Genomic DNA, 19,500 nt, shown 5'->3' with positions numbered 1-19,500 from the left:
AGCATGTGGGGGGCAGCTTTCGTATTTTTAACCTTCCTTATACCTGCTGACCTGCAATCGCCAAATGAGTTGACAACAACCATCGCTCCGCAGAGCTGCAACTTAACGTGTATTCGCCAGGTTAGTTCTCACTTTTTCACTTTATTACTCACTCTCACTGTCAACACGGGGGGCTGTTTGGTTTGTTTGTGCAAATACTAAGCTTTGAGAATTTTAAGTGTCATGTACAAATGACACACAACAGCCTTTGCAAGGATTCTTTATGTAAAATTATGTTTAAATGGAATAAAAAACGATTGTTTTGGTACTAGTAGTAGTGTTACATGGACTAATATGTTTAGCAGTAATAGTAATTGTTATGTGGATGTTAAAAAAATACCACTGCGGTGGTTATTTGGCTAATTGTGTTACGGTTGGTAAAAAAGTAATTATTTTTCTTAATAAATTAGTAGTAATTTGTATTGTATTACCATTAAACTAAACGGTAACAGCTTTCTTTTCCAAAAAATCCCAAATTATATATTTTTTAAAAAATCATCAGTTGCATACAAATAATATGTTCCCCATATGTTTAATTAGGAAAAAAAATGACAGCAAAACTACTAATTATTTTCTGTCGTTCTGCTTAGTGGACTAACGTGTTTGGGAAGGGTGTATGATCTAATACTTTTGGGCATCCAAACAATGCCATGATGTCACACCATTGCCTCTCGTCCAATCAAATTTGGTCTGATGACATACTAATTCTGCTAACAGTCACTAGGGGCAGTGTTGGCAACTAAATCAAGGTACTACAGAATGATAATGCTGCCTTGCACAGCGCATTTTAGGAGGAAGAGAAAAAAAGAAATAATTGACCAAAAGAAGAGTAGAATTGATCAGAATTATACACAGGTCAGAGGTAGCAGAGATGAGAATGCTGAGGTTCTCATTGGGAGTGACCAAGATAGATAGGATCATGAACGAGTACATCGGAGGGACATTTCATGTTAGAGACCTCAGAGATAAAGTCATTTTGTAGTCATTCACTCAGTTAGAGTGAATAAAATAACTTACTCCTGGACTTATTTCTGCCACCTACAGGGAGGACCAGGATGTACCTACTGCAGAATAAGCAGCAGTGATGTGAACACGGCTCTGGGCTTCAACTCCAGGAACTTGTTAGGAAGTAAGTAGTAAGTTGCTCTGTCACACCCTTTGTACATTCCTGCGTGGAAGGTTGTTTGTTTGTTTTTTTTTTTGTTCCCTTTTGGGGTTTTTGTTTCTGTTGTGGCAGAAAAAAACAAAACAAATTTAGTTTTTGGGGGGAAGTTGTAATATAAAATCAAACAATACAGATATCATCGGAATAAAGTCATAATATTGCGAGAAAATGGTTTGAAAAATTTATGAACACAGAGAACACACGCATACAGAGAACATACTAACTCCTTATTTCTAAAATCACAAATACTTAAACTTGCTGATATAGTTCATCTTCAAACAGCTAAAATTGCTTAAGGCTAAAAACAATCAATTCCCTAAAAATGTCATCCAAATATGATCTCAGGGAAGAACTACATTTGAAACACTTATATGCTAGGACTACGTTAAAAAGCCATAGCATTTCAGTATGTGGAATCAAACTATGGAATGGATTGAGTAAGGAAGTCAAACAATGCACAACGATGAGCCAATTCAAGAAACAATACAAGCAGTTGATGTTTGCTAAATACAAGGATGAAGAGTCTTGAACCAGTCATGATGTGCTATATATATCACTATATTGACACTTACTATGGTACCCATTATGTCATTGGATGGTCATATCACCTTGTACTTTGGTACAAGGTACATTATTAAAAAAAACAACCTTAAACTGTATTATGGAAAGCAGGAAGTGAACAAATGTAACAGTTACTGATTGTAAAAGTACCATTGGAGGGGTAGGATTTAATAAGCTTTGCTTCTTCCTACTCCTTTTGGACATGTGGAACTGTGAACTGATTATGTGATGCATTCAATTGTAATCTGATGCATGTTCAAATGAAATTAAACCATTACCATTACCATGTCAAATCCAGTAAGATTGTGACTTTCCTCCGCAGCTTGTGTCCCATGGCCATGCTTTCAACTGCTGGGAAAAGAAGACCCTCGCCTCTGTCAACATTTTGTCCAGGCACCCCATGACATCAACATTGAGCTCGTACCCGAGACGGACACTAATTTCGAAACTATTGTTGTTTCCTGGAAGCCCAGTCCATATGGTGTGTTGATCTAAACCCTAACATGTTCTGTTCATACAATATGACTTTGGACAATTTACATGCTGTAACTTATATCAGACAGTTATTTCATGAAAACTACCTGAGAGACTTTCACTAATAATACATGGTGATGATTAATAATTATTTTCCTTTTCTGCAGGTATCTCTTTCCTGCGAGGCTTCCAGGTGTCCCTGCAGGCCTTAGGAGGCTCCGGTGTTTCCTGCCAGCTATTTCTCTTCCAGCGAAATCTCACCCTACTGCCTTCACACGCTCAAACGGTATTTTTAGGACAGTTGCACATAAACAAAAACCCTTATGCCTTGAGGTAGTTTTTCTGCATTCTGTCTCTAAATACACGTGTCTTACAAGAACTGCAGTTGTGCGCCTTCAGTCTCCGATGAAAGGAAATGATTCACACAGGTATTTGTCCTCTCACAGGTATACAAATCAGACCCTTTCCCCGGCCTCACCCTTGGCTCCCATTATGCCATCACTGTCATGGCTCTGCCCGTGCCTGAGAAGTGGGAGAAGTTTTATCACAGCAAGATTTTCTCCACACGCTGTAAGACTTATTTATTTACCTCATATATAAAACTCATATTACAAATATACAACATAAGGTGGCCAGAAATATTTCAATATTGAACAAAGCTAAATTTGTTCTCAATCAGAAATCACTCCACATTCTTTATTGCTCTCTGGTTCTACCATATCTTACTTATTGTGTGGAAATATGGGCTAATAACTATAAAAGCAATCTTCACTCGCTAAATGTACTGCAAAAAAGGTCAGTAAGGATAATTCATAATGCCGCCAACAGAGAACATATTAACTCCTTATTTTTAAAATCACAAATACTTCAACTTGCTGATATAGTTCATCTTCAAACAGCTAAAATAATGCATAAGGCTAAAAATAACCAATTACCTAAAAATAAAAATCACTATATTTACGGTTACTATGGTACCCATTGTGTCATTGGATGGTCATATCACATCGTACTTCGGTACGAGGTGCATTATTAAAAAAAAAAAACCTTAAACTATATTAGGAAAGCAGGAAGTGAACAAATGTAACAGTTGCTGATTGTAAAAGTACCAGATGGAGGGGTAGGATTTAATAAGCTTTGCTTCTTCCTACTCCTTTTGGACATGTGGAACTGTGAGCTGATTATGTGATGCATTTAATTGTAATCTGATGCATGTTCAAATGAAATCAAACCATTAACATTTATTTTTATCTATCCAAATGAAGTCATCGTAGTCATGGGATGTGTGTTGTGATTTTGCAGCGTGTGCTGAGAAAAACGGCTTTCAGAACTGTAAAGCGGGTGAGAAAATATTGTTACTACTAACACAAGCAAATTAATTCTCTTTAATTCCTTATCTAACGTCAACTTTATTGCCTCTTCAATGTAGATTGGTATCCCAAGTACATTGATGTGAAACAGAAAGGGCTCGTGGTCGTTGTCACCTTCAACCTGGCTCCTCCTTCAATGGGCATCGAAAGCTACTTCTCCTTCTGTACAGCAGACGCCAAGACAACGTTCACCGATATCACACCTGTGAGAAAAATGTACTAGTTATATGTATTTCATAGCCTGTGGGAATGTACTTTTCACATCCAGTATTGTTAACAATATGGATTTCAATTCAATGTGCATTTTTTCCAGGATTTCTCCAAAAATAGAACACACCACAGCTTTGAGCTCACAGACCTCAAAGAAGGAAGCAATTACTCATGCGAGGTAAAAACAAAACAAGCAATATAAAGCATAAAGAATCATGGAAAATACTAAATATTTTCTGACATGGGTTCCAGATTGCAGCCAATGAAGTCGATGCAGTGAGGAAGAGATTCCACTTTCAGGTGAAGCAGCAAGGTAGGTGTTTTTTTTGGATCATAATATGATCTTTAATGCAACATGTGGAGACTTACACATTAATAGATAATGCATTTGCACAAGACTTAAACAGCGTTATTCTTTCTGACCCTCAGAAGCAACCCATCAAAGCTCTCCCTACTGGATTGTAGTGCTGCCAGTGGTGCTTGGTGTGGTGGCCATATTTGTAGTCCTCCTTGCTGTACCTGTCAGGCGACGCTGGCTACAAACAAAGAAATCTTTACTCATACCAGGTTATTATTGTTATTGTTGTTATTGTTGTTATTGTTGTTATTGTTGTTATTATTGTTATTATTGTTATTATATTATTGTTATTATTGTTATTGTTATTATTATTATTAGTAGTAGTAGTAATATTATTCTTGTTATTATATTATTGTTATTATTATTGTTGCTGTTATTATTATTATTAGTAGTAGTAGTAGTAATATTATTCTTGTTATTATATTATTGTTATTATTATTGTTGCTGTTATTATTATTATTATTAGTAGTAGTAGTAGTAATATTATTCTTATTATATTGTTATTATTGTTATTGTTAATATTATTGTTATTGTTATTGTTATTATATTATTATTGTTGTTGTTGTTATTATTATTGTTATTATTATTATTATTAGTAGTAGTAGTAATATTATTCTTGTTATTATATTATTGTTGTTATTATTATTATTGCTGTTGTTGTTATTATTATTATTATTAGTAGTAGTAGTAATATTATTGTTATTATTATTGTTGTTATTATTATTATTGTTGCTGTTATTGTTATTATTATTATTATTAGTAGTAGTAGTAGTAATATTATTCTTGTTATTATATTATTCTTATTATTATTCTTATTATTATTGCTTTTATTGTTATTATTATTGTTATTATTACTGTTATTATTAGTAGTAGTAGTAGTAATATTATTATTGTTATTATTATTATTATTATTGCTGTTATTGTTATATTATTATTGTTATTATTACTGTTGTTATTATTATTATTATTATTATTATTATTACATTATCAATTGTTTTCCCTCCCGTTTAGAATTAATTAAGCAACATCAAGATGAGCGTGCCACAGAGGAGGAAACGATATCACTGTCCACAAACAGTATGAGCCCTCTTCGTCTTCTGATTTGCTACAGCAGCCACGATGGCCCCGCCCATGTCAACGCGGTGGTGCAGTTGGCATCCTTCATACAGCAGCACATGGCCATTAAGGTAGTACACTTTACTTCTAAATTCATCTGTTTTTTTATAGGTATAATAAAGTTAGTTTCATAATAAAATTAATACTTACATTTGTTGCACTTAAAATTAACACCTTTTTATTGAAAATGTTTTTCTGGTAAAGACATAAGTTTGTGTGAGCACTTGTTGCTAGGCAGAGTTCATAGAGCTCAAACCTGCAAGTGATGCTTGTGGTTTTTAATTATCTGGATGTAATTTTTTTTTATTTCTGTATTTAATATGATGTGTGCTGTTGACCTCTTCATGTATTCATAAAGAGGCCATGTTTTATTGAAGCACAACCGTCCTACTTTTTATACACACTAAAGTCACAGCTGCACTCTTAAAAATGCTGGGTTAAAAACAACCCAATCTGGGTTGTTTCCCAACCCAACGCTGGTTAAATATAGGACCAACCTCGCGTTGGGTTATTTTAACCCAACAAGTTGGGTTGGTTCTCTTAACCCAACAATTGGGTTGTACATTGGGTTGTTCATATGACCCAACGCTGGGTTCATATTTACTACACGGCTGGGTTATTTCAACCCAACAAGTTGGGTTGCCAATATACCATATATATATATATATATATATATATATATATATATATAATTTATTTATTTTTATTGTATGCTAATATTATTAATAATATATTACAATGACACCAATGTAACAATAAAATATTTATTTATTATATATAATATATTTATATTACATTTCCAGAACATACAAATATAACAACTCACAACATTTCCTTCACATATGAACAAATTATGTCCAAAAAAATTACATTTTAAGAACGGGTGAGGGGGACAGCTATGAGAGAGTGATATATACATAGAACAAGAGGCTCTGTGAGCAGCAGCACAAATGGGTAGGCGATTGTGCCTGCTGCAAGTATTCCACCATGTTAGCTCCGACCTATGATGAGAAAAGAAAAAAAGGTAAGTATTTTTTTTTTTAAAGTATTTCTAGCAGTGCAGAGCAATTGTCATCAGCTCTCTACTGAAGCTATTTCAATATATATTCTATGGGGAGAAATGTGACACCTGTAAAGTCAATGGCGTGTTCAACAATTTATTCAGGGGGTTTGGCCAGTCTAATGTTTGGTCTGTGGTTTATACGTCACACATCACTATGGAGTAACAACTTACACCAAGTTACAACTTGTAAGAATAGTGCTTCATGAAATGAGAAACAGCCAAATGTTACGCTGTCACACATTCCACGAAATACAGTCTTTTCAAGTCGCTCCTCATAAAAAGAGTCCTGCTTTAAGACTGTGTAAAAGAACAACTGGAGTCATGTCACAATTCATTTACATTTTAATTTCTGTTGAAAGGTAAATTACTTACCAGCTTAACATCGATGAAGGCTCTCTTCACCTCCTGAATACTCGCCCGGGCCAATTTCCTGCCCTTTTTAAACACAGGCGGAGGGAGCAGGATGGGCAGCAGCGTCATGGGCAACTTCTCCCCTGGCATCTGTAGGACAATTATGGGTGTCATTACCAGATTGTTGAGAACATGAGTTTTAAATATTATAATATATTACAATTTTAGATAAAACTGTTTTCAATATGTTCCACTACTGTGCAGTGTTGTCGTATTGCAATCAACCCTAAAATAATATTGAGAAAATGTCTCGATTATGTTTACTTGGTCTATATTAAAACACAAAAACATTTTTTTTACCAATTGGGATCATAATGTGTACCATAGAGGGTTTGTCATCATTGTCTCGAGCAGTGGTGAGCAAACTTTGACTCGCAGGCTGATATAACAGCAATATATATTAGAATCACAAGATGGCTCACCCTGTTAAAAATTTGGGTATTGGTACAAGCAACAGTGACTGACCCACCGCCATTTCTTATGTGTAGAACATATAGCAGGCACAGTAGCTACTGTAAAACAATACCCATAAAATGAAGGCATGAAGATGACTTACCTTTCAATCAGCCCCGGTAGCTGCCACTCAGTCAATTTGGAACTGACAAACTCATCCATAGATACTTTTCAGCGAACTGAAACATCACAAAGAGGGTGCATAAGAACAAACATACCATGAAATGAAATAAGATTCAGTAGTCCAAAAGTATTTTCGACATTTATATGCGACTTACAAAACTGTCGTCGAATTCGCGCCCAAACTGATAAGTATACAGTGGACTATCGGTGGCTAACGGAAGCCCGCTAGCATGCAGCAGTCTAGCTTAAAAAAACACCGGTTCATCAGCACGCTCGTATTAATTCACGAGATTCTTTAACTTGATATCACATAAAATGGCAAATTGACGAGATAACTGACGTTGTCCTCATAACTATCACACATGTCTCTTGTAATTTCAACAACATAGTTTGGTTCCTACATAGCTCGCCAGCGAATGTGTTCGCTTGCCACTTTTGGAGGGAATGGAAGTTTGCTAAGGTTACCGATCGATTCCTCAAGCTAGTACTCAACAGTGCTTCACGAACTTACATTTTAACACGTTTATGAAGCGTTATATAATAATATAAAGACATTTATACGGTAAAACAATAGTGGGAATGTAACAAACCTTGCTCCGTGCTGAAATTGGTCTCCTCAGATGAAATGTGGGGTCCGAACGAAGTAAGTTTGTGGGCGGGGCTTTGTTGCGCATGTCCAAAATTCTACCCAACGCTCTGGGTTGTCCAAAATAACCCAGCACAATATAATGGAAATCACAACCCAGCAGCAAATAACTCAGCACCCAACAGAGATAACCCAGCGAATTGGGTTCTCAGAATACCCAACTCAATAAAAATAACCCAATTAAATGACCCAACAGGCTCAACCCAGCGATTGGGTCAAAAAAATAACCCAGCATTTTTAAGAGTGTGGGCATGCAGTTTCACTCATCACCTGTTTCCCCTCCTTTCTCAAGGTGTTTCTGGACATTTGGAATTCTCTGGAAGTGGCCCAGGAGGGAAGCCTGGCCTGGTCTTACCGTCACATCCTGGAGAGCAACTTTGTCTTGGTCATCTGTTCTCGGGGTCTCTGTCGTAGACTCGAGCCTTCAACAGCGCCAGGTACCTTCGACTCCGAGGTGATGCCTCGCCTCGTCAGGGAGGAAGTGGGCCGCGCCATATCTGGCGGCAAAGACCTCTCTAAATACATGACGGCCATTTTTAATTACTCTGAAATAACTGACATCCCCATGGAGCTTAGGCTGGTGGCCAACTACAGGCTGACAGCTGACCTGCCGCTGCTTTTCTCTCACCTACATCAAGTTCCACTTTACATACCCGGCCGCCACTTGATGATAAAGGGGATCTCTGAGGAAGAGTTTACTAAGACACCTGCCGGACAAGCTTTGCAGCAGACACTCAGGGAAGCAGAGAAGGCGATGAAGGCCAAAAGCTTAGACAAGGTGGAGAAATAGAACCCCAAAAATGTGGTGTATATCCACCAAAATTCTGAATCGTCAATCTTCTGCAATAAGGTGGAAGGTAATTAATTATATAATATTATAATTATATTATAATATTATAATAATATTATATTATAATATTATAATATTATAATATTATAATATTATAATATTATAATATTATAATATTATAATATTATAATATTATAATATTATAATATTATAATATTATATAATAATAATGTAATTATTTTCATTATATGTTGCTGTCATAAACATTCCATATCAATTTCAAAAAAATAAATTTTAATTTCCCATTGAAAATACTCATATACCATACACTATCATATACCATATCAGATTTCAATTTGGACTACTTACTTTCAATTTGTAATGTTTATATTTGGCCACCAGATGGCGGTACTTTCTCTTCATTCAAAGCATGCACCAAAATTAAAAAAGCTGGCATTTTTTTTGACAGGACCTAGAGCTTTTTGTTTTAAATGTTACTCTTTAGAAAAAAATAACATGAAATAATAATAACGGAAATGTTATACAGTACAAATAATAAGCACATATTTATTTCATTGATTTAAAATGTTTTTCTAAATTCATCTATATATAATGTATGTTATACATATTTCAGGTTGAAGCACTTTAAAAAGAGAAAAAAAGTATTATTGTACCCGTATTCTCAAGTCAATGATGGCCACTAGAAGTGGATGACTGGCCAGATGACATTATGTTAGGACACCTAACTCTGTATAGCAACCACTCAACAGTGCACTTGGAAACTTTGCAGTAGGTATATGCTCATATTTGAAATTACCGGTATGCATAAGCTATCACTGTCATAGTTAGATGAATATACATAATCTTGAAGTATATGTTTAAAAACTATGTTTTTACAGCTAATATGATGAATGAATATGAATGTGGGAACTGTGTTTTGTAAAACTGTGCAGTTTAGTAAGTTCTCACTGATTTATTTTGACAAGTTTATAGTATACCACACATGACCATTACTGCACATGAGAATTATGGTATTATTTGGACACGCTATGCACTATGCATTTGCAAGAAGCTAATGTGTATGATACATATTTTGTATATTTTTATTTATTTTTCCATTTTTTGTTACTATTTATTACGTTTATTGTGTATACAAATCTGCAATAAATGTTTTCAAAACCAGCGGCTATGTTTTTTCCTACCGTATTTTACAACATCATATGCAAATGATATGTAAATTAGACAATTGCGTCATCATTCGACTTCGAGGACAGCCAATAGGTACTTTTCTTACTGAAAGGTTGACAACAGTAGGCTCATTCTGGCTGGTGTGTCAACGGGCAGCGTGGACTGGGACGATGGTGCTCGACTTGGACCTGTTTCGAACCGACAAAGGCGGCGACCCCGAAATCATCCGGGAGGTCCAAAGAAAACGTTTTAAAGATGTCACGCTCGTCGACAAGCTGGTTGCCGCGGACACAGAATGGAGAAAGTGTAAGATATTTTTTACGGAAGCTAATGTTAGCAAGGCTAAGCAAGTGATGCTAACGTCATCATAGAGAGAGCAGCTCACACCCAACTCCGTTTACAATTGTAACAATTGTCACGTTTATCATCCAGTCGTATCTTAAAGTGTTGGTAATAGATAACTACTATGTAACCATCGTTTTGAGACTCGACCAACTGTCCGGCGTTATAATGCATATAAAATTCTTACAAAAAGAGAATTAAAGCAATATTTATCCCATTTCCGCAGTAACTTAAACGCCAGACTGACTGCAGTGTCAGACGCAATGCTGTAACAAAGTTATCAGCGACAATTATTGTGCTGGGTGGGTTTCATCAACCCCGAATTTACCGGCTTTTATCCATTTTAAGCTTAAAGTAAATCAATTTCAAGTAGTAGTGAGGGTAATCATTTTAAAACGGAGTTCAATGTGATGCCCCTACTTGCAGATGCGAGTACGCAATGGGGCTAACCTTAGCATCATTGAGATAGCAAAGTGAGTCGTATAGGCCACCTTTTATTAGTCAACGCTGTATTTTTTTATTAAAGGGAAGCTAAATTGTACACTGCAAAACGCTACCTCAATATGATTTGAATGAATAGCGTTGTAAAAAGATTTTATGTTGAGTTAGCTTAGCCTCGCCGGCTCGCAACGTGCAATCTGACGCAATCCTGGCTAGCTGCTAGTCAGCCTCACCCAGACATGTCATTGTGACCCACGCCACTCTTGTTCAATGTCCACACTATTAAACTGTTTTTTTGTGAAATACGCTTTTAGACATAATTTCCTATGATGTACAATTCACTGTCCATTTATCCCACCTCTCAAAACAGGCCGCTTCATTGCAGACAACCTCAATAAAGCCAAAAATCTCTGCAGCAAGAGTATTGGGGAAAAAATGAAGGTATGCACGCACCATAACAATGCAAAATAAATCTTAAAAATAAGAAAATACATTGATCTGTTATGAGTGCTAACTTGTGTGGCAATGTGTCATTCCTGAACTGAAGAGAAAAGAACCAGTCGGGGAGGATGAGACTTTACCCGAGGCGGCGCAGAATCTGGAGGCGCTTACAGCAGAAACATTCTCAGTATGTGCTTGTTTATGTGCATGTTTTTCCACATATCATAAATCTAATCTTTGTGATCATAATGGTGTCTTTACTTCCTGTGTTATAGGCTCTGACAGTGACTCAGATCAAGAAGGTTCGAGTGCTGGTGGATGACGCCATGATAAAAACTGACAGCGAGAGATTGAAGCTAGAGGCGGAGCGTTTCTCGTACCTGAGGGAGATCGGCAACCTTCTGCACCCGTCTGTGCCCATCAGCAACGACGAGGTGGGTGGCTTCTTTCCATGCAATAATTAATCACAAATTGATTGATTGTCCAATTAACTATTTTGGTATTTTATGTTTTTTTATATTTAAAATCATAAGGATTTCAGAGAGTCAAATGTGAATTCATCATTCACAAAAGCATACCTGTTATATTTGTGTTTTCATCAAAAAAAGATATTCCCACATGTTACACCCGCAAACGTAATACAAATCTGCAGCTTTGAATGTAATAATCCCGCAAATTTCCCACAAATATAATAAAATTTGCCCACTGCAAACTTAATACTGAATTTCCTGCAAATGTATATTATAGTATATTAATATGTATTAAATAATAATACATTATAAATTACTAATAATAAATAATAAAATAAATAATAAAAAATAATAAAATAAATAATAATAAATAATAATAAAATAATAATACAATATAATAATAATAGTATTAAAACATTTGCAATTATCACAATTATGTTATCTTTTTTAATTTAAAATAAATTATAAGTCTATAATATAATATAATAAATTATAATTTAATAACTTAATAAAGATTCCTTTAATGTATTCAAGTGATACTCTTTGAATAATATTTTTTCCACGAAAAAAAGAAAAAAAAGAATTATCTTGTTAAAATCCTCAAAATGACATCTACGCCTTCTCCCTTATTAAAAGAAGAAAGAACAACAACATTACATTACATTCAAAGCTGCAGATTTGTATTACGTGTATTACACATCAGCTTTGACTTTGGAAAATAGTGATCAACATTTTTGCCTCGTTTCTCATATAATGCGTTTGGTTCATACTATACCCATGTTTCATATAATTAAAGCGATTGCTCCCCCTAGCAGCTAAGGACGGCCACAACCTTGCATCATAGAACGAAACAACTCAAACGCACATTCACTGCTATTTCTTAACAAGTCTATTGTGGAGCAATGGACTGTCTTGTGTCTGACCTGTCCAGTTATTGTTTGTACAGGATGCAGACAACAAGGTGGAGCGTACGTGGGGCGACTGCAGCGTACAGAAGAAGTACTCTCACGTCGACCTGGTGGTCATGATTGACGGCTTTGAAGGGGAGAGGGGGGCCATTGTGGCTGGGAGCAGAGGCTACTTCCTGAAGGTGAGCCATTTTTGATAATGGTCGTGTTTAATTTGAAAAACAATATTTCCTCATTTGGTGTTGTGTTCAGGGGCCGCTGGTGTTCCTGGAGCAGGCTCTGATCAATTACGCTATGAGGATCCTGCACAGCAAGAACTACACCATGCTGTACACGCCCTTCTTTATGAGGAAGGAGGTCATGCAGGAAGTGGCCCAGCTCAGCCAGTTTGATGAAGAGCTCTACAAGGTGTAACCAGCACACACAAACTTCAAGTTTCATAACCCACAGAGAAACAATATTATTATTATGTAATATTATTATTATGTATAATATTATTATAGATTTCTGTAGCTTGATTTGTGAAAAGGGGATGGTTTAAGAGCTGTCAAATTGTAGCACTTTTTAGCCGTAAAAGTCAGGTTTCATACAAACAACACAAAGTGTTTACATGGTTTCCTTCCACCTTACCTAACCCCCTCCTTGTCTTTTCCCCAAGGTCATTGATAAGAGCAGCGAGCGGGCCGACGACAGCTCCATTGACGAGAAGTACCTGATCGCCACTTCCGAGCAACCCATTGCCGCCTTCCTACGGGACGAGTGGCTCAAGCCCGAGGACCTACCCATACGCTACGGGGGCTTCTCCACCTGCTTCAGACAGGAAGTGGGCTCCCACGGCCGAGACACGCGAGGCATCTTCCGGGTGCACCAGTTTGAGAAGGTGAGGCCCTCCGAAACGGAGCTTGAATGTGACATGTTTGACTGACTTACTAAGATAAAAATTTTTATCCACTCCTTAGATTGAGCAGTTTGTTTACGCTTCGCCACATGACGGTAAATCGTGGGAGATGTTTGATGAAATGATCGGGACAGCAGAGGAGTTCTACCAATCTCTTGGCATTCCTTATCGCATCGTCAACATCGTCTCCGGTAGGTGTTACAGCAGTGTGTCTAGCTCCGCCCCTAAACAAGCGTTTGTACAAATCAAAGACAGCTCCTTCAAATAAAATGCCACTATTTGAGGAAACAAGTTAGTCATTCTTGGTTGTTCTTCATTGTTCTCAGGTGCCCTTAATCACGCCGCCAGTAAAAAGCTGGATCTGGAAGCCTGGTTTCCCGGTTCCGGTGCTTTCAGAGAGCTGGTCTCTTGCTCCAACTGCACAGACTACCAGGCCAGACGCCTGCGTATCCGCTATGGGCAGACCAAAAAGATGATGGATAAGGTGAGAGTGCTTCTACCGCGAGATAATTGATGTCACTACTTGGCAGCGGCCACCAGATGTTGCCATTTTTTTCAGACTCAACTAGTTTCCTGCATCAACAGCAGTTGTAGGTGTTAAAACAAAAGTAACCAGGAAGAGGAGAGCTACAAAAAGGGACTTTTACAAGCCTGTACTGTTGCTATGCACTGACACGAGACACTTATTCCCTGCCTTGATGCTTTCAGGCGGAGTTTGTCCACATGTTGAATGCAACCATGTGCGCCACCACACGTGTGATGTGTGCCATCCTGGAGAACTACCAGACGGAGGAGGGCATCGTCATTCCAGAGAAGCTCAGGGAATTCATGCCTCCAGGTAAGCAAATGCAACAAAGATTATTGTCGTCACAAGTGATTGTTTACACAGTCAATTTGAACAGAAATTTAGAATCCGCCATCCAACAAAAATGTTATTAAAATTTTTCAGTTAAATTAATTTAAAATATATATATATTTTTGAAATGTCTGTTCCATATTTAACCACCCTTCAGTCTATTCCTGACTGCATATTGAGTACATTTCTAATTTATTTTTTAATTGAATTATTATTCATTCATTATTATTCAATAATAATAATACTTTTATTATTATTATTATTTAATATATATTTAATTTAATTAATATTTGTATAATATATATATATATGTATGATAATGATCATTATAATAATTATTATTATTGTTTTAATTATCATTATTATATAATATATAGTTATTATTAATAATAATAATAAATAATAATTCAATTAAAAAATAAATTAGAAATGTACTCAATATGCAGTAAGGAATAGACCGAAGGGTGGTTAAATATAGAACAGACATTTCAAATATATATATATTTTAAATTAATTTAACTGAAATTGTATTATTAATTATTATTATTTTAATTAAATTATTATTTTAGTTAAATTGTACAAATGAACTAGTTGTGATTTTTATACTATTATACTGTAAAAGTAGAATTTTATCATTGAATTCATTGATTGAATCATTCTCAAGATGTAATACCACCTTTGTCCACTTGGGTGTACTGTTAACCCGCACAGGTTTGACTGAGCTCATCAAGTTTGTCAAGCCCGCTCCCATCGACCAGGAGATGTCCAAAAAGGCAAAGAAGCAGAAGAACAAGCAAGGGGGAGATCAGCAGAACCTCGCCAACGCAGTGGAGGAGATGTCTGTCAATGACTCTTAAACCAAAAAAAAAAAAAAGATGGAAAGGAGCCTTTAGGAGGAAAACGAATCTCGTCGGCACTTACCAATGTTGGTTCTCCAATGCATTTGGTGAAGCTTGGCTCAATTTCTCTGTTGTGTACTGTAATCGACAACGGCATCACACCTGTGTGCTGTCATACACCTTCCACATGTCCACATTCTCACAGTCAGAGCCTTAAACAAACAAATTGTGCTTCACAGTGGTTGATTGTCACATCTAAAGAAAGCATCTAGTTTGTTTTTGGTTCTGAATGTTGCCTTTTGTCTCATTTTCATCACTTTTCATCATGGGCTCTTACTGTAAGCATATATTAAATCCAGGTCCTATAAAAGCTATTTCTGTATGTCTCTCAATGGTGACCACTGGTCACCATGGATATGTGATAAGAGGTAATAAAGACGACTCAAGTTAGTGATTAACTCTAACAGACTTTACTCCCTTCTGCGTGTATTGCAATAAGGCGACACTTACTGTCTACTTCCAATAAGGTAAGACGAATTTGTTCCATTTGTGTCGTCTTGCTATACAGATAAATGTGTATTTGAATGTGAATGTAGCTATCGCTGCCTGCTAAAGGAAGGATGAGTGATGCAGAGGATGACCATGAGATCTCCTTTTCTGTGAAGGTAAACACACATAATAATATTAGATAAATTATTATTGTACTGTTTTGTACCAACATCCTGTGTGGTTCTATTGTAGTTTATTGGACGAGTGGAGGTTGTCCGCCCTAATGGACTTAACATCCTAGAGGAAGCAGCTCAGAGCCTTAAGGTCAGCGTTAAAAGTGCTGTATTATTTTTCAATAATTTGAAAGTGTGTTGTCCATGTGCTATCATTGATGCTATTATTTAGATAGTTTGAAAGTAAGCCTTTTTGGAAAAATGCTGCTGTAACTTGAATGCCAATGAGTGTTTGTCTACATTTTTCATTGACGGTGCGAACCTCCAAGAGGCGCTGTTGTATGCTTTTTACATAAACACTATAACTGTAATTGTCCAATGTAATAGACGGTATATATTACAGAAGTCAATGGGGCAAAAAGTATTTAGTCAACCAATGAGATTAAATATATTTTCATCTCCAAAAGGGGGCGCTGTAATAAAAAGTTGGGGATCCACTGGGTTAGCCTATTCAATGAAGAAAAAGTAATCAAACTTACGGTTCCCACAAGCCGACTGACAGCTTCATTCATTCATTTTCGAGCGCTTTTCCTCATGAGGGTTGCGGGGGTGCTGGAGCCTATCCCAGCTCTCTTTGGGCGAGAGGTGGTGTACACCCTGGACTGGTCGCCAGCCAATCACAGGGCACATATAGACAAACAACCATTCACACTCACATTCATACCTATGGACAATTTGGAGTCGCCAATTAACCTAGCATGTTTTTGGAATGTGGGAGGAAACCCACGCATGCACGGGGAGAACATGCAAACTCCACACAGAGATGGCCGAGGATGGAATTGAACCCTCATCGACTGACAGCTTTATTTTAAGATATTTAGTGAAGCCTGTAATTGGCTTACAGGCAGGTGTACCTAATGAAGTGTCATCCACAGACACCTGATCCTTATGCTACAGAAAAGGCTGCAAAGAAGAGCAAAGTCCACATCTTTGTCTCCCTGAGTGGGATTGACATTTTGGAAAACAAAACAAAGGTACGCAACAAAATTTAAACAGATTTTAAACCAAGCATCCTTGCATGAGACGTCACTTTTTTCTCCCAATAGTTTCTGCTGTACACTTGCCCCCTGGCTACTATCTCCTTTTGTGCTGTCATGCCGTCGGCGCCCAAAATGTTCGGTTTTGTGGCCAAGCACCCCGCAGTGGACATGTACCACTGCTACCTGTTCAAGAGTGACACTTTAGTGAGTATGCATTCACAACACATGCGCATGTACACAAAACTTCCAAAACAACTCTCTAAAACCCCTTTCTAGTCTCATGTGCTGGTCTCTGCTGTCGGTGATGTCTTCCGAGCCGCCAAAAAGGAGGAGCGTGTGAGAGGAGGTCGAGATCTGATAGTGGAGGCGCTCAGGCATAAGGTCGGTTTAATTTGATTGGAGCACTTTTTAATAATAAAGATAACACTGTCTCTATCTTTCTTTCTCTTGCAGAACAAAATGCTGCAAAAACAGAATTCCGAGCTCAAGAGGAGGCTTGCAGAAAAAAACAGTCAAGAATAAAACCAGGTGCCAAAGAGTTATACATGTTAATTGTTTCTTTGGACACCTTCATGATTATGGTAAAATCTAAGTGTGTTCGGACACTTGGAGTAAACTAAGCCCTGTGACATCACTTCAGCCTGTTGTCTCTCGGCCGATGAAATATTGCAGTGTGTGTTACAAATGTGGAATTTCAAATATGCGAGTGTTTACCAGGCAAGAGACCATTTGCTTCATCCACGTCTTGAAAGGGATTTGCTACTGGATACAATAGCTCTTATTTTAAAGGGGACCTATTGTGCTTTTCTGAACTATAAATGTAGTTAGAATGTACTATTCTTGGTTATGGTTATGGTTTAATTTCATTTGAACATGCATCAGATTACAATTGAACGCATCACATAATCAGTTCACAGTTCCACATGTCCAAAAGGAGTAGGAAGAAGCAAAGCTTATTAAATCCTACCCCTCCATCTGGTACTTTTACAATCAGTAACTGTTACATTTGTTCACTTCCTGCTTTCTTATTATAGTTTAAGGTTTTTTTTTCTTTTTAATAATGCACCTCGTACTGAAGTACAAGGTGATATGACCATACAATGACATAATGTGTTTCCAAAAATGTGTATTTTGACGTACATCGAAGACCCTAAATTGCAATATTTACAAACTAATTTTTTAAGGTTAACTTTAACATTTTAATGTTTACAAAATCAAGCCTCTAAATGTCACCATTTGTTCACTTCCTGCTTTCTTAATATAATTTAAGTGTTTTTTTTTTTGATTTTTTTTTGATTTTTTGTCCCGTACTGAAGTACAAGGTGATATGACCATCCAATGACATAATGGGTACCATAGTAAGTGTCAATATAGTGATATATATAGCACATCATGACTGGTTCAAGACTCTTCATCCTTGTATTTAGCAAACATCAACTGCTTGTATTGTTTCTTGAATTGGCTCATCGTTGTGCATTGTTTGACTTCCTTACTCAATCTATCCCATAGTTTGATTCCACATACTGAAATGCTATGGCTTTTTAACGTAGTCCTAGCATAGAAGTGTTTCAAATGTAGTTCTTCCCTGAGATCATATTTCTCCTCTCTTGTAGAGAAGTATTGGATGACTTTTTTAGGGAATTGGTTGTTTTTAGCCTTATGCATTATTTTAGCTGTTTGAAGATGAACTATATCAGCAAGTTGAAGTATTTGTGATTTTAGAAATAAGGAGTTAGTATGTTCTCTGTAGGCGGCATTATGCATTATCCTTACTGACCTTTTTTGCAGTACATTTAGCGGGTGAAAAGCAAGATTGCTTTTATAGTTATTACCCCATATTTCCACACATTCTCGTGTTAAACGATGCCAAAGCTACAGATAATGAAGTTTGCGTTCTGAAACAAGTTTGGGATGGCTCTGAACTCTCGGTTTCAGAGAGTTTTTCCGAGTTTACAACATCAAACTTTTTTAAGCAATTTAACTTAATGACTGTAGTATGTGTTCAAAACCTTGTTCTGTCATTTTGCTGTGTGGCCTGACAAACATGAAACCATTACAGCTATTTTGTTTTTCCTTTTGTTTCATTCTGTTTACCATTCCCCTCCCTCCCTCTGTCTCCCATTTCTTCCATATTTGGATTCATCTTGTCCGAACTCCTCTCTTGACCTTTTCCCTCACTCTGTTGTTCCACTTTTTGCCTCCATCTTCCAGAAAGGAGACATTTATTTTGCTTCATTCTGACCATTTAGTTTGTTTCTCTCCCAAGTCTCCTACCTGATGCCAAATACTCAACAGGGCACACTTTTGGGCAGCAAGACAGCTTATAAAATAAATACTGCAATTGACTTAAATAGTGATACTTTAAAACTTCAGTTCATTTAACAGCATATAAAACCATGATGGGGGGTTGCTGTAAACATAATTTGTAGTCTGAGCTCATGTCTAAGAGTAGACAAGGGTGTGATGGGGGATGAGGGGGGGGACTCCAGGAGGACTTTTTTGAGAGAATAATAACAAAGACAAAGTAGAGGGTGGGTTGAGGTGTAGGAGAATTTGCCTTTTAAGGGGGTCTTCTCTTGTGCAAGGCTTGTGAGCTCATGCACACAAACAGTGTGCAGGGTAGTTAAAAATAAACAAGT

The 19,500-nt window shown here is 36.8% G+C and overlaps 3 protein-coding genes and 1 long non-coding RNA gene across 4 annotated transcripts; 3 read left to right on the top strand and 1 right to left on the bottom strand.

The window, feature by feature from the left end:
* The first annotated feature begins 3 nt into the window (after positions 1 to 3).
* LOC131137519 (interleukin-17 receptor D) lies at positions 4 to 8,836 on the top strand. Its single transcript, XM_058085584.2, has 12 exons — positions 4 to 120; positions 1,084 to 1,168; positions 2,088 to 2,246; positions 2,407 to 2,525; positions 2,686 to 2,809; positions 3,539 to 3,577; positions 3,666 to 3,811; positions 3,920 to 3,994; positions 4,069 to 4,129; positions 4,246 to 4,383; positions 5,186 to 5,361; positions 8,279 to 8,836. The coding sequence occupies exons 1-12, from the start codon at positions 4 to 6 to the stop codon at positions 8,774 to 8,776; spliced, it is 1,737 nt and encodes a 578-aa protein (XP_057941567.2). The 3' UTR covers positions 8,777 to 8,836.
* On the bottom strand, positions 6,096 to 8,234 carry LOC144901964 (uncharacterized). Its single transcript, XR_013630168.1, has 4 exons — positions 7,931 to 8,234; positions 7,321 to 7,396; positions 6,726 to 6,854; positions 6,096 to 6,291 (listed from the first exon to the last, which is right to left on the bottom strand). It is a non-coding gene; the product is annotated as an uncharacterized LOC144901964 (long non-coding RNA).
* Positions 8,837 to 10,075: 1,239 nt separating the features above from the next.
* Positions 10,076 to 15,529, top strand: sars1 (seryl-tRNA synthetase 1). The gene is made up of 11 exons (XM_058084405.2): positions 10,076 to 10,270; positions 11,118 to 11,188; positions 11,295 to 11,375; positions 11,464 to 11,622; positions 12,605 to 12,748; positions 12,819 to 12,974; positions 13,225 to 13,446; positions 13,526 to 13,655; positions 13,791 to 13,948; positions 14,173 to 14,302; positions 15,032 to 15,529. Exons 1-11 carry the CDS (start codon positions 10,135 to 10,137, stop codon positions 15,175 to 15,177), a joined length of 1,533 nt encoding a protein of 510 aa, XP_057940388.2. The 5' UTR covers positions 10,076 to 10,134; the 3' UTR covers positions 15,178 to 15,529.
* A 150-nt stretch (positions 15,530 to 15,679) lies between these two features.
* LOC131136990 (PTB domain-containing engulfment adapter protein 1) lies at positions 15,680 to 17,876 on the top strand. Its single transcript, XM_058084406.2, has 6 exons — positions 15,680 to 15,824; positions 15,901 to 15,972; positions 16,757 to 16,855; positions 16,928 to 17,065; positions 17,138 to 17,242; positions 17,315 to 17,876. Exons 1-6 carry the CDS (start codon positions 15,780 to 15,782, stop codon positions 17,381 to 17,383), a joined length of 528 nt encoding a protein of 175 aa, XP_057940389.2. The 5' UTR covers positions 15,680 to 15,779; the 3' UTR covers positions 17,384 to 17,876.
* The last annotated feature ends 1,624 nt before the right edge of the window (positions 17,877 to 19,500 follow it).

Source organism: Doryrhamphus excisus, linkage group LG17 (genome assembly GCF_037039965.1).
Source record: "Doryrhamphus excisus strain RoL-2023G ecotype Guam linkage group LG17, RoL_Dexc_Guam_v1.1, whole genome shotgun sequence".
Taxonomy (NCBI): Eukaryota; Metazoa; Chordata; class Actinopteri; order Syngnathiformes; family Syngnathidae; genus Doryrhamphus; species Doryrhamphus excisus.
The sequence above is the reverse complement of the archived record's forward strand: the minus strand, read 5'-3'. Positions and strand labels throughout refer to the sequence as shown.

What these genes read in the sequence shown, in the direction of transcription:
- LOC131137519 (XM_058085584.2), top strand. Translation starts at nt 4, where the DNA reads ATGTGGGGGGCAGCTTTCGTATTTTTAACCTTCCTTATACCTGCTGAC. An exon ending in TGCCTTCACACGCTCAAACG is followed by an intron (nt 2,526 to 2,685) that starts GTATTTTTAGGA and finishes GTCCTCTCACAG; the next exon opens with GTATACAAATCAGACCCTTT. An exon ending in CTTTCAGAACTGTAAAGCGG is followed by an intron (nt 3,578 to 3,665) that starts GTGAGAAAATAT and finishes TCTTCAATGTAG; the next exon opens with ATTGGTATCCCAAGTACATT.
- sars1 (XM_058084405.2), top strand. Translation starts at nt 10,135, where the DNA reads ATGGTGCTCGACTTGGACCTGTTTCGAACCGACAAAGGCGGCGACCCC. An exon ending in TGCCCATCAGCAACGACGAG is followed by an intron (nt 11,623 to 12,604) that starts GTGGGTGGCTTC and finishes TTGTTTGTACAG; the next exon opens with GATGCAGACAACAAGGTGGA. An exon ending in CCAAAAAGATGATGGATAAG is followed by an intron (nt 13,949 to 14,172) that starts GTGAGAGTGCTT and finishes TGATGCTTTCAG; the next exon opens with GCGGAGTTTGTCCACATGTT.
- LOC131136990 (XM_058084406.2), top strand. Translation starts at nt 15,780, where the DNA reads ATGAGTGATGCAGAGGATGACCATGAGATCTCCTTTTCTGTGAAG. An exon ending in AAGCAGCTCAGAGCCTTAAG is followed by an intron (nt 15,973 to 16,756) that starts GTCAGCGTTAAA and finishes TGTCATCCACAG; the next exon opens with ACACCTGATCCTTATGCTAC. An exon ending in TGGAGGCGCTCAGGCATAAG is followed by an intron (nt 17,243 to 17,314) that starts GTCGGTTTAATT and finishes TTTCTCTTGCAG; the next exon opens with AACAAAATGCTGCAAAAACA.